Source organism: Rissa tridactyla, chromosome 22 (genome assembly GCF_028500815.1).
Source record: "Rissa tridactyla isolate bRisTri1 chromosome 22, bRisTri1.patW.cur.20221130, whole genome shotgun sequence".
Taxonomy (NCBI): Eukaryota; Metazoa; Chordata; class Aves; order Charadriiformes; family Laridae; genus Rissa; species Rissa tridactyla.
In genome coordinates this window covers 2,028,938-2,042,851 of record NC_071487.1, presented here as the reverse complement: position 1 = coordinate 2,042,851, position 13,914 = coordinate 2,028,938, and the positions used below count along the sequence as shown (strand labels likewise).

The window sequence follows — 13,914 nt, the reverse complement described above, 5'->3', positions numbered from 1 at the left end:
GAAGTGTAAGACTATAAGACTGTAAGCCCAGAGTTCCTTCCAGTTACAGTTCCTTTATCAGCAAAGGGATAATTCCCATTCAAACCTGAGGCCGTGCAGAGAGGTCCCTGAAAGAGCCAAACATACCTACATACAGGTGCTGCTGTCTGGCCGAAGGAGTGATCCAAATCCTTCATCTCGCCTTGCATAAGCCTCACACAATCTGCCAGCACCGTCCGAATTTGAACCAACGATTTTAAACAGGTTCACATATGACTACTGGCCTGTAATTACTACAAAAAAGTCGTAACGCAGCTATATTAAGTTACAGCATTAGCATACTGACACTGCATCATATGCCAACAGTGTTGCATCATCACCCATTGATGTAACCTCATGACTATGTAACGCTCTTAGGGATGGTATTAGCTACTCCTCGGCAATTCCACCTCTGAGGAAAGAGAAATATTTTCAGCTCTCTCCATCCCGCTCCCCTGCCGGATAGTGAGTGACTACAGAGACACAACTCAGTCTCTTCCACTCAAACTCAGCAGGGTGGTTTTTACTTCAAGCACAGAACTTAGTACTTTTCACTCACACAAAGCTCCCCCAGAGCACGCTAACTGGTAATATATTTGCTCTTTTTTCAAGTAAAAGCTAGAGGAACACCAGCGTGTTGCTTACCCACAGACAACACAGAAAGGGGTGAGCTTTTACAGCCTCAACGTCAGGTGCCAAGCTGCAGAGCCCTCCCCATTTTCAAAACCAGGCAGTTGGTAGGGGGAGAAAAAAGAAACTACACAGTTCCCAGCCCTGAAACCAGCCTATTTTGTGATCCTATCTAAGATACTTAACCGCAGAGCCTCACTGCCTCCAGGGCATCACACCCCTTTACTCGTCCAGAGCTTGACAATCCAGACGCACTGAAGGCTATGCCAGCAGCGAGTAATGGAGCGTGATGTACAGGAATACACCGTTCCGTAGGTGTCACGATCTCAGATGGCTGTGAGGCGGTACTCGGGGGTAACATCCCCCCAAAGGCTGGCTCTCCCACACACACATACAGCACAGTCCTCGCTTATAATGCCGGGGGAGCCCCACAGCCCCAACGCCAGCAGGCATCAGTTCGGCATCACCGCCACATCCCGGCAGGTACCATCCCAAGATTTGGTGGCACTGACCATTTGCCGCCAGAGCCAGACCCAGCACACAGCAACACAACGCCCAGGAGGCCACCACACAGTTCGCTTACACAAAAAGCTTTCCATGTGCTACACATCCCTTAATTTCTTACTTTCCTCTGCCGTCTCCTGCCTCTGGTCCCCTACCACCTCGTCCCCTCCGCTACTAGCGCATCTCCTACTTCTTCCTCCCCACGTCTCCTTCCACTCGAGACGCTGGTCAATAGTTTGTCTGGAAGAAAGCAGGGTTTCGTTCTCTTCTCCTGCTGATGTATGGCAGCTTCCAGCCTACTGGCATGTCTCCTATTCCCAAAGGCCCCTCTTCGTTTCACTTCCTGTGTAACCGTCTCTGCGAGCAGCTCTGCTACCTCTGCTTCCAGCTGCATTCACAGGCAGGCAAGCAAGGGGGGAACATGAAAGTCAAACACCTGCAGAAGAAGCTGGAAACGAGGATTAGGGCTGTGCCTGCAAATGGGTGCTCTGTGACAGTCCCTGCTGTATCCATCAGCTCGGGAGCCTCTGTCCTGGGGAAGGAGTTCACTGCACAAAGTACAAAAATGGCAGAGTATGGGGCAGCCAGAAAAAAAGACAAGTGAAAGTAAAACCTAGGACACATAGAGAATGTAAAATAGAAAAAAAAAGTAAGCAGATGCTCTAGAGAAGTAAGTATGCACATCCCGACTTACAGGCTTCCCCAGCTTTTGCTGTTCAAAAGCAGTAAGCGATGCCGGATGGTTTTCAGTCACGGGGCCCCAGCTCCTCCACAGTCGGGAGCAGCGATTCCCGGACACTCGGGAGCCCGACGGGCGTGCGACCGGCAGCGCCGGGACCGAATCCCGCCCGGCCCCTCCCGCGGGCGCCGGCAACGTGCAGCAACGGAGGGGCCGGGGCAGTGCGCCCAGCGAGACATCTCCCCGCCCCACACACCGCCACCACGCTCCGCAGCCCCCGGTACAGACCGACCCCCCCACCCACCCCCGGCTGCCCGGTCAGCGGGTGGCGGGGCGGGCGGGGGGCGCAGCCCTGCTGCACCTTGAGCGGCGGGAAGGGCGGGCGGGGACTCTTATTGTGACACGGGCCGCAGCCTGGCCGCCAGCCGGGCCGTGCCACGGCGGGGGCTGCCCGGGGCGGGGGCTGCCCGGGGCGGCCGCTCGCCCCCTGCCGCGGGCCCCGCGGGGCCGGGCCGGTCCCGCCGCCCCCGCCCTGCGCGGGGGGCAGCGGGGGTCGGGGCGATTCCAAACCCCCGAGCCGGCCCGGGCGGCGACGGAGGAGGAGGAGGAGGAGGAAGAGGAAGCAGACACGGCGGAAAACCCGCAACAACTTTCCGAAACAAACGCCTCACAGGCTGCCGTCCCGGCGCCGAACAAAAGCCGGCGGCGACCCGGGGCGCCCGGCCCCGGGGCTCGGGAGTCGCGCCGCCAAACTTTTCGTTTACCGGCGAGGATACCTCCCGGGAGCCCCGCTCCCACCCGCCGCAGGCAGGGGCACCAGCTCCCTCCCTGGCAGGCTTTCATCACTCAGCCCGCCCGGTGGCCGCAGAGCAGGACTTTGCACTTTTCCCGGGTTAGCGAAGGCTGCCGGCGGTCCCCGCACGGACGGGCTCTCCCGGAACTTCCCCGGGAGCGCACACGCATCCCCGACCACTGCCTTTCACAAATAACCCCACCGCCGCCTCTCCCTCCCTTCCTCCCCCCAAGACAATAAACCCAAACAGAACTTTTAATCTGGGAACTCACACGCCGCAGCACCTCCCCGCCGGTCCCCGCGCATCCGGGCGCCGCCGCTCGCTCTCCCCGGCTGCCGGTCTCCTCTCTCTCCCCCGCGCCTCGCCGCCCCCTTTTTCCGCGCCGCCAGGGATCCCCGGGCTAATCCTCTCCGCCGCGGCTCCCCCTTGCCAAATAATGCGCTTCTCACACATGGAGTCGCGGCGTCACTCGGCGGAGCATGCGCGCGACGAGCCCCCCGAAACACACAGGGCGGCCCGTCCTGCGCCGCGGCGGGGACGGCGACAGCGGCGGGGACAGAGGAGGCGGAGGAGGAGGCGACCGCACCGCGCCGCGCAGGGGCCCGGCGCCGCTTCCGGGCAATGGTGGAGCAGGTCTGTGACCCGGGGCGCCATTGGCCGGAGGGGGTCGCGGCACATGGCAGGCGGGCGGCGATTGGCTGCGGCGCGGGCGAGGGGCGCCGCCGCGGGGGGCGCGGGCCCCGCTGCGGCGCCCGGGGCCACGTGGAGGGAACGGCGGCGGCCTCGGTGCCCCGGGCCGGGCACTGCCGTGATGGCGGCGGGAGGGCTGCGGGCCGGCCCGGCGGCGGGACCTCCCCTGACAGCACAACCAGGGGGTTGTGCTGGGAGCCGCTTTTTTCCTTCCTGAGCGCCTGCGGGCGCCGCTGAAGGAAGCGGGGAGCAGCGCCCCGCTGCCCGGGACACCGGGCGGGACCGCGGCTGACGGAGCAGCCCGGCGCAGGCGGCCTGTGCCGGGCAGCGCTACCGAGCGGGGAGGCGCGGACCCGGCTCGTCTCTGAAACCTGCCTCGAAGGCAACGAAGTCTGACAGAAACGCTCTGAGCTCCACAGACTGGGCAGAGAAAGGCTCTAAGCAGCCAACACCAGAAATCGCTATTTTCTCCCACCTGAGAGCCCCGGGGTGGCTCACGCTGCCGAGAGCTCACGGCGCGTCAGCAGAGAGCAGCCCAAAAATACCTGTGAATACTCGGAAACCCAACTCAGCGCGGCTCCCGAAGGCGAGGGCACAGCCCCAGCACCGGGCACGGCCACGGGACGGGGCAGAAAAGCAGCATTTGTGGCACGCTCCCGCTCTGCTCCTGCCCATCCTCCTACAGAAAACTCCAGAAGGGCTTTCTGAAGCCACGTTTGCCAGAGCTTACATCCAGCAAGTGAATTATTTTAGACCAAACTAATGGCAGAAGTAATTCTGAACCATTTTTTTTTATTACTGATCCCTTTAGTGTAACGCTTGCAGATCTCTGGTGTGGTTTTCCAACTACCTACCGTTCCCCTCCTGCCCTTCAGCAGAGGCAGCTCATGGAATGCTGCTCTTTGCTTCCTACTTTGGTCTAAGTGTTCCCACCAGGCTGTGATCCCCCTGCACATCTGCCTAAGGCGGGGTATGAATAACCTTTGCAAGTCACCAAAAGATCCAAATTCTTCTAGATTTTCTGTAGCAGACTAATGCCAACCAGTCTTAAGATCTCCAGTTTTCCACATCTGTGGAGGCGGGTTATTTTTTGGATGTGGTCTGTTGGCTCCAAAGTCACCAGTCACCACACGTCCCTCACTGAGCCCAGCCAGGCTCAGGTTAGTGATTTCCAGCAGGGCTATACACCGTACTTTAGGGTTCTCCTTCCTCCCCAAAAGGATGTAGCCTCTGGCTCTGCAATCCTTTTTCTGACACATTTTATAAAACCTAGCTGAAGCATGAAGTTAAGAACGGGAGGGATGGCACAAGGAGTTTGGGAAAAAAGTTACACCAAAAGCAATATTCTGCCAGACCTGGTATGCGAATGCTCCCTGCCAACACATTTCCAGCGTGATACTTTGCGAAAGAGATTTAGAAGCAGAATAATTAGCGATGGGGATTTTTTTTCCCCAGATTTTGATGACTTAATTCTGAGGCTGAAAGTTAGTTTATAGGTCCTGTGAAAAGATGGGGACCCTCTTCTGCCCCTTTGTGAGTTACATCCCCTAATTACACCCCATATTCAAGCCCAAAGGATTTCTGACAGTGACAGCTCGCTCGGCTGCAGCATTACTTTCCCTGCCAGTCCAGAGTCTTGCCGATTATTCCTTTTTTTACATTAAAAATGCTGGACAACCCCTGTCAAAAGGCTGCAGGTACCCTCTCTAAGAAATGCAGGGGGAGAGCGGCAGTGGGTCTCTACACGACCGACCGACTGCTCCCTGCCATCCCACCGTCCCCAACGGGGAGACCCAGGGGCAAACCTCCCCCCGCCCCGTCCCTTCTCACTAGGAGATTCCCAGGGAAAACTCAAGTTTTAGCTGTTACAGGTCAGGTAGCGTAAGCCTAGAAATCCAACCTGCCTACGATGCACAGGGACACTGCTGCAGACCGAAGGGAATGCTTTTTTATGTTTTTTCTTTCACCTGCTTACTTAAAACATCACAGTGAGTGATTATTTAGTAAATAATTCAGAGTAAAGGTGGTTTAAGACCAGCTACTGATTTTTTATTTTTATTTTTGAATAAAGACTGGCTTCTCTTTGGAGGCTAACTTCAAATTTTAGCAACGAGATGCTGCTGGGGGACGCTACAGGCACAGCATCAAGTGGGACCGTTAATAATTCCGTTACCTGGAAGGTGTATCAGCGCTGTCCCCGCTTAATGGGGACACAAGCTGATGTTACTGCAATGACAATCGAGTGTGGCGAATCGGTGGCTCTATCAAGCAGGAGAAACACCGAGCCCACAGCCCTGTGTATTCCTAGAAATACGTACGTGCCATAAGGTCACTTGTTCGCAACACGTTTATGTAAACTGAAGTGAAACTGGTCCTAAGCTGCTTTCAGGAGGAAAGTTCTATGAAACTGCGACAAATTATGGAAAAAGCTAATGGAATGAATCTACCTGTATCTGTCAGGCTTTGAAAGAGTTGGGATTTGGGGAGGAATTCTGTAGTTCAGAAATCTTGTGCTCAGAATAAAATAAAGCTGACACTACTTAGGTCCAAACAAGGCAAAGCAGACATCTGAGATAGTAATTAATAAATGGTGTCTTATCCCTATTTTAATATATAAACATCTTTGACAGTAGAGAGCATTTGCCAATAAAAGAGATTAAAGCAGTCCCCTTTCCTATTTAAAATAGCACCTAAAATCTTCACAGCCAAGTGTCAGTGCACTTCTAATCTGAATATACTCCTTTTTGGAACCCGACACCTTCTAATGAAATACTCAGGCACGACGCATCACCATACTACACTTGTATTAAAATAGGCAACATTAAATTATTAATGTTATTGGATTTTAATTTGAATTAAATACTAGGTTTAAATTAAAATCCAATCGTTCAGAATTAAGGAAGCCCTTTATGTAAGAAAACCGCTAAACTTTTGCAAATCTTTCCCTCACTACAAGTCAGATGATGCCCAGTAAAGCAATACCAGACCAGTATTACCTCACCGCTTCTCACCTGGGCCTTGATTAAAGCTACTCAATTAAGCACAGAGCAGAGGGCAGTCAGATGGGAGAAGGAAAGCTGGTATTCAGCCGGCTGTCTCAACTGAAGCTGGCACATCCCGGGTGTGTCACCGAGGTGACACTGTTTGGAGGAGTCCATCAGCTGGTGACACTCCCGGTGCCTGGACCGGCCGCGTGTGGGTGGCCCCGGAGGAAGCCGTCCCCGTGTCAGCCCTTCCAGCCCCACCACAGCACTCACCCACTCCCTTTGTATCAGCCTTTTCAACTTTTATAAAGATGTATTCCTGAGATCCAACCAGCAAATTGCCTTGAATACTTAACTTGCGCATCATTTTCATTTAAGAATGTGGCATAAACCCAGAAAACGGCATAAATATTCATTCTGACAACCAAAACTGATGTTGCATACCTTACATTCTACTTTAAAGCTCAACAACTCATCACAGAAGCAAAATTTTGCCAGAGCCACAAAGTCCAACTATTAAGTTGTTCTTCCAAAGGTATTTCCCTCATTCCGAATGCAAAGTCCATAGATAATACAGATCAAATACTTCATCCCTCCTGTATATTTTAATACTCACTATATGCACTCTTCATAAAAATACCACCCAATATAGCATACACTAGGACATTAATTTTGTTGCGACAATAGCAGAATTTGGTATTGGGATGTGAGACAAGAACCCGGACATTCAGGCAAAATTCCCAAGTGTCCCTAAAGGAGAACGAAAGAGGAGATTAAGCCCTTTCTCAGTGCACATCAGAATGTAGGTCAGAGAAGAACAAGTGGAGCTCAAGCCAGATCTGTTAGACTTGGTCATCTTCCTGCAACCACGGGCAGATGTAAGACGCATGGGAACATGCTAATATTGGCATACTAAACAGGCTAAACAAGTTCGTAAGCTCAATAGCCGATATGTGTTTTACTAAAGGTAGAGAACATAACTCTTAAGTGGTTTGATGGGCTGGAGGATCAAGAAGTCGGGAGCACAGATACTTCTGAAGCTGTTTCAGCTCGGCGCCTGGATCTGTTATGTTCACCTAATTTCTAGCATTCAGAAGATAAACCAGGGGCGACTGCTGGGCGTGTGCTGACCCGGAGTCTGACACTGTCACAAGACAGACTGCAACCCTTTATGTTTTTTAAAAAAGCAAACCCCACCACCTTGTAAAGGATGGGGTTTTTTTATATCTTTTACATTGCTGGCTGGAAGTTTGAAATTAACAGACTACATCCTTAAATAGTTAAAGGGGGAAAAAAAAGGATAAAACTGCAAGCATGCTGCAACAGTGCTCAAAATCTTAAGAATACAATTTTAAGATGGCTTATGCTAAGAATGAAAGGAATTCCATAGGTTTGAGACCAAGAGATGGTCCTTCACTTATTTTCCAGTAAAACTATTTTCACGCAAGTGCAAGTTGCAGCTCCCACCAGCTGCTGCAGACAGAATTTCGGGTAAGTAGTTCAGGAATAGGATGAGCTGGTAAACTGGTGCTTTTTGACAAGAATCTGAGACGCTTCAGGGTCACTATAATCCGTACTGCAGGGCCTGTTTGCCCGTCTCCCACCCACTGGGAATAACGCTTAAATGTGAAATGTCTTCTGCAGCAAAGCAGGACGCGAGATTGGAAAGAGTCAAAATTCCACGATCTAAGCAGTGAGGTGAATGACCCTAAATAGAAATGAAAATTAATCCTTCTGGAACTGAAAGAAATTAAAGATCAGTACATTATTGAGGAAATGGGGAAAGCAGCGGACGTATGCAAATACTGCTGTCCCAAGAAGGGTGATACTATCCGAGCCTGTCTCTAATAAGCACTTTTATGGTTGGAAGAGGATATATTGGGAGCTTTGCTCCAATTCAACAAGCGCTTCATGGACTATCGATTTTGCTCGGAAGTGGGAGAGAACAAAGTTCACCCAGCATTGCTGTTATTTAAAGATCTGCCGAAGAACATCTCAACCTCCTGAAAACTGGTCCACCACCACCGACTGTCTCAGATCACTCTGTCTTGTGATCTGCAGCTTCGGACACAAATGTTTTGCTGGCAAACAGTGAGTCAGACCCACAGAGCCATTACTTGAGGGAATGGCTGTAATCAAGCACCTCTTGCTTGTTTACTGATCATTGTCACGTGGCTCATCAGTACTTGACCCCGATTAAAAGAAGAATTAACCGAATTAACCGGTTGCGAAGAACTCCACAGAGCTCCTGTCTAATTTGACTTTCTGTAAGTTTTAATGCCACAAACAGTGCTAGGAGAAGCAGGAACTCAAATCAGTGGGTGCACACCCACAAAGAGATCTTGGGCTCCCTTCCTGCTGATTGTATCAATCACTGAATATTCCCCAGAATCTTTTTCCTCTGGACCCGGCAGGCTGTTTTTAACCGACTCCTCTGCAGCCTGGAAGCGCGATACACCAAAAGACAACCAGGAGCCCTCATGAACCTCGCTGTTTTTACCATTTTGTGCAAGAGATAAGGCTCAGTCCGCGAGTCTCCTCTCCAGCGTGGAATCCCTTCCCAGAACAGACTGCGGGCTGCTCTGCTCGGCACCAGGGGAATCTGCTCACAAGGGGTCTGCCAACCCGCAGTGGCTTGTTCTGCATCAGCTGGACTGCTCATCACTTAACACTGTCCTTTTTAAATGAAAACAGGGTTGTGCCGTGGTCCGTATACGCAATCAGATGATTTTATTATCTTCTACTTTCCTCTCATCTTACACAAATGCACTGCACGTTGCCTCCCCTAACTGGTAAGCTCTTCAGGGTGCGGGCACTCCCAGTGCTACAGGACCCTTCTGCTATTAAACTGTGTAATTTTAAGAACTAATGGCTTCCCGGGTGCAATAATGAACACTTCCAGTTGTGCATATTTTTTTCTGCCGACTCCTAGTTAAAAAATATTTAAATTCCTAATTCACACAAGTATTCATGTCCATATACTCGGAAACCCTAAGCCATGAAGGCAGGAGAAAACAGAGTTGCTGCACCACTGTTCTTAGGATGTACTCACAATTAAAACGTGTACGATATTTCCTCCAGCGTTTTGGTCATTACTGCCCTCCAAATTAGAGGTAATGGGGGGAAATATAAACATGACCTCAATAACTGATAGTTTTTACCAAATGTGGAACAGAACGGACCAAAAGTTCTATTTGTGTTACCCCATTTTCTAGAAAACCAGCTTTTATCCTTGAGGGGACCGGTTAGGCTGACTGGTGTACTTTGGGCTGAAATGGTTCCTTTCTCCAGAAGATTAAGCAGCAGATCTGAAAGTTGTAGATGCCATGATTAAACCTTTGCCCTCTCCCTCTGACACAGGTGAGATGTTCCTGTTTTCAGGAGCCTGTACCAAATTTTTTGATTTTGAAAGCTTGATCGTGCTGCTCAGCTAAGCTGTGAATTTTCAGGTTATCAAACTTGAAACTGAAACGGCCCAAGAAGTATTTTCAAACAGGATTTGTGTTTATCCGCCAAAGTGTCTTGGAAATTGCAGGAGGTGGTTGTTACTGACTCCAGGTTGTCATTGTTAATAATACATGGTTATTAATCAGATTTGCACAAACCCCCCAGTCAGTGTTTACCAGCTGGCAAACTGGACACAGAAAAGCCCGATTCAGGAAGGATTTGTTTTTACAGTTCAGACCCTGCAAACTAAGGGTTTCAGAGCGTGTAGGGAATGTCTTTCACAAGGTAAACGGGTTTGTAGTTGCAGCCTGAAGAACTCCACCTAAATTCCACAGATGTATTTGAGCAATTCCCAGTAGTTTATTCTGTCAATCCAGCATCAGACGAGATTCCTAACGGAGATTAATGCCTGCACAATCAGGGATCTGTCTGTATGGATGCCATGACATCGACAGTTCTCTGTGGTTTAACAGACGAGTTCTGGCTAAAGATCCTTAAGGATGGAGTAACTGAGAAATAAAGAGTTGATGGAACGTATTTTGTATTAATTATAAATTCTGTCTATGCAAGACCCTCTGTTTCCAGTGATATAGTTTTGATGAAAATAGATACAGGATCCTCCAAAACATTGTCGGGTTACTCTTACTTTAGATTTCTTTAAATATGCAGACAGGCACATGATTCATGCTCTCCCTGTTGCTAAAACCCATACTGTGTACCAACACTGAGGCTGGTTGTGTATAAAATCATCTTTTAACTGAATTATCTTCAGCCTTAACTGCTTTTTTTTTTTTTTTTTTTCTTTTTTTAACTGAAAGTAAAGCCCTTCTTACCCCAAAGTGTGGGGTTACTGCTTGGCTACAGACAAAAGCATCGAGGTTAAATTTCAGAGTGTGATTAACCTTAGCACACTGATAATCTCCAGGACCAAAATCAAGGTAGTCTTGGAGGAAGCCAGGCAGAGAACTGAAATCAAACGGAGAAATCTTGCAACAGAGATGAAATGAACTTAGTACAATCCTGGTTTAAAAGTGACTGCAATAAAAGCTAGATAAAGAGCAAAAAGTAGGAACTTGGAGCAAAACACATGCAAAGTACTGTCCCTTCAATAAAATCAAGCATATTCCTTACAGGTGGGAAAGGGAGTGCCCAGTTGTTCCTGGTTTCTCAAGGCATCCACCCAGGGGTCAGCACTGCATTGAAACTTGCATTGCATCCAAAGACAACTGTGCCATTTCTCTACAAAATCATCTCCTTGATTGTAATTAAATTTATTAAATTTTTTGTCATGTCAAGCCCAAGCAAGCAAGTGATCTGTACCTCTCAAACAACTTTCTTTTAAACTTTCAGAAGTGTATAGAAGTTTGACAGTTCAACGTGACCTTAGTTTGCTGTAACTCATGTTGTTATTTTTAAAAGATGAATACTCAAGAGTCCTTTGTTACGTCTAATTCTCAAGGACTTGACTGTGTATTTGTAAGATGCCAACAGAGCCTTACCGTAAAGCGATGTTACCAGCAATCACGGGCATGTAAAGCCAAAGGTCTGAGAAAGCACAGCCAGGTTTTACTGATCTAAACAAAGTCGACTAGACAGATTGTTATTGGAGAACGCTGCGTACTGAAAACCTCTGTATTTTCACGAGGATTATGAGAGCCTTATACCATGTTTACTATAAACATTTATTAACATCGTTCCTTCTGGTAATAAGATGTTTATTATCAGCACATTAAAAAAGCCAGTCTTTTCCCCTAACCCCTGCTCATTGTAACTTCAGTTCTATGAAGTCGCCTCTCTTCCCCCAACAGCACTATACTAGGTCAGTTCCATAACCTGCTTTCCTGCTGAAAAGCGAGGCTTATAAATTAGATTCATTTCTAAATTTAGGATTGATGGGATCAGTCATTACTGGTCTTATTTTTTTCAGGCAGATTTCAAGGGAAAGGTATTCATAAGGCAACTACCACTTCTTGCTTAGAGTTTACAGAACTCCTGAGCTATAAATCTCAGAGCCCTCTGCTGAGACCACCCTCACAGAATTAACATAGGGCTCTTATTGGAAGACCAAGATTAGGGGTTTTCTTCCTCCAAAATACTCTTCTATTTTCATAGTACTTCACAAATTGCATGTGGAATTTCCCCTGGTCTTTATGTTATAAAATACAGGCTGTTCAATAGGAACAAGAATCAGTTGAGGAAGAAGAGAGGAACACTTACTTGTACCAAGAGGCAGACTTTGGTAAGCTGTTTTCCAAACAAATCTGTCCTGGATAATGAATCCAAATACTTCTACTGAGAAAAGGCAGTGGGGGAGATCCCTCGCAGCCATCAGATACTGCTACTGGTTACCTACTGCTCCCAATGCCCTGCCCAGAGATGGCTCTCAGGGAAAAAAAATCGTATCTATGTCACCAAAAGCTGTTTTCCTTCTAAGAGGAGGCTGGTCCTCCATCAGCACTTGCTCTGGGTCTGCTGTGTGCCGAGGCACAGGCGACCAAGTGGGAGCAGAGAGTGCCACAGAACCATGTCCCACGGTTTCACTGCTCAAATCAGATACTTGTTGAATAACCACAAAAAAAAAAGGACAGCCCAATTCTTATCATCAGGCTCTCTGGAGATTTGACATCCTTGGCATTGTATCCTAAGAGGAAGGAAATTTCTCACTTCCCTAGCTATTTCAGTTATATAAATCAATTGTTGAAGGATAGCGTAACTGGTCCGCACATAGGAGCCAAGGCAACTGTATTTGGGCTCAGATGCTCTTTGGAGATACTGATCTATACATTGAAAATATAATGCTTCGTAATTTATCAGTAATCATATTGCATGTACATTGAAAAAACAGTGAAATCTTATAGCTAGAAAAAAAAAACCTACTTGATTTTATACTGGCAGTCATGATGCCAAGTCTGTTACGTGCTGGTAACAAGCAGCTAAACCAAGAAAAGGTTCCCCGACTGTGAAGCTGTTTGGTCGGGGTCCTTGGGACCCAAAGCCCAGATGTTGTCACCAAATGATGACCATCCTCCGCTCGTTTTCTCCAGCCTCCTTGGACCTTCCACGTCTTACCATCTGGGGAAGTGGGTTCAGTTGCATAAGCTTAAAGAACTTATAAGAGACTATTAGTAAAGGCAGTGGATTAGAAGATGGAGTTTTCTGGCAAAGAGAAAGCTGCTAGGGGCTGCAAGAACAATAAAAAGATGGAAAAATCCTGAAAATACCTCCGGTTGCTCTGAGAGTATAAGGCCACTGGTTTCCCATGCCAGGCAACCAAAAAGCAAAGACTGCAGGTATCGTTCCAATATTTCAGCTTGTCACTAACACCCTGATTATTCACTTGCAGCAAGGAAAGGATCTGTCCTAAGCCACGGAAGCTACAGGGTGAATGGATGTCGTAGCTGACATAAGGAACCTGTTGTAAAATGAAACTATGATAAAGACACAATAACTCACTCATGGCAACAGCACGTCCATGTACCCAGTTCTAGGGAAACGGTGTTTTCCACAGAATATTCTTCACAACTAGCATTGATTTGCTTATTTTGCAAAATCTAGAAACCTATTTGATTAAAAGTAACGACTTGAGTGAAAAGGCAGGGAGGGTTCAGTCACACAGTAGTAATTCTTGTCCTCCTCTCCATGCTTTTAAGCTTTCTCCTCTAACTCTGCTGAAGACACATAGTATTTTCTCCTGTGATTAAGATAGGTCAATGGATTTGGCTGATGCGATTTATTTGACTTGGGTAAAAATATTTATTATCCATTCTAAAAGTAACTTAGGGCATCTCTATAGGTAACCAAGCAAACAGGTAAGACCGCTGGCCTCTGGAGATGCTCTCAGGGGCCCTTCAGCAGCCAGCCTGCCTGTACGTACACGGTATGGCAGCTCAAACGCTGTCAGTTTTCAGACCTGGGCTGGTAACAGCACCAGTAAGGATTCCAAAAACATGCACTCCGCCTTGCTCCGAAGAAAAGGGAATTAGTCAGCAAAGGGCTATTCTTATAGTGTGTCTTCTCTCATTGTTCTTTGGCTGCAATTGATATTTTTGGTTGCACACCAAAATTGTGAAACTAGATACACTGAGTCAGCCCAGAAATGTAGGTGAGATCGAACCCCAACATCTGCAAGGAACGGAGGACATGACCAGCAAGCCAGAATAGGTAAATA

General features: G+C 48.3%; 1 protein-coding gene across 10 annotated transcripts in view; it reads right to left on the bottom strand.

Moving 5' to 3' along the window:
- The window catches only part of GATAD2A (GATA zinc finger domain containing 2A), a 67,883-nt gene that overhangs the window by 50,927 nt on the left and 3,042 nt on the right, over positions 1-13,914 (bottom strand). The window contains exon 1 of one of the 10 annotated variants that reach the window (XM_054182246.1): positions 2,897-3,237. The exons of 2 other annotated variants lie outside the window; for them this stretch is intronic. In XM_054182246.1, coding sequence (XP_054038221.1) covers positions 2,897-3,078 — 182 coding nt within the window. In that variant the 5' untranslated portion in view covers positions 3,079-3,237. Of the gene's footprint in view, positions 1-1,846; positions 2,038-2,896; positions 3,238-13,914 lie in introns of those variants that run through there. 7 more of the 10 variants (XM_054182243.1, XM_054182245.1, XM_054182248.1 and 4 more) reach the window with 7 other exon arrangements.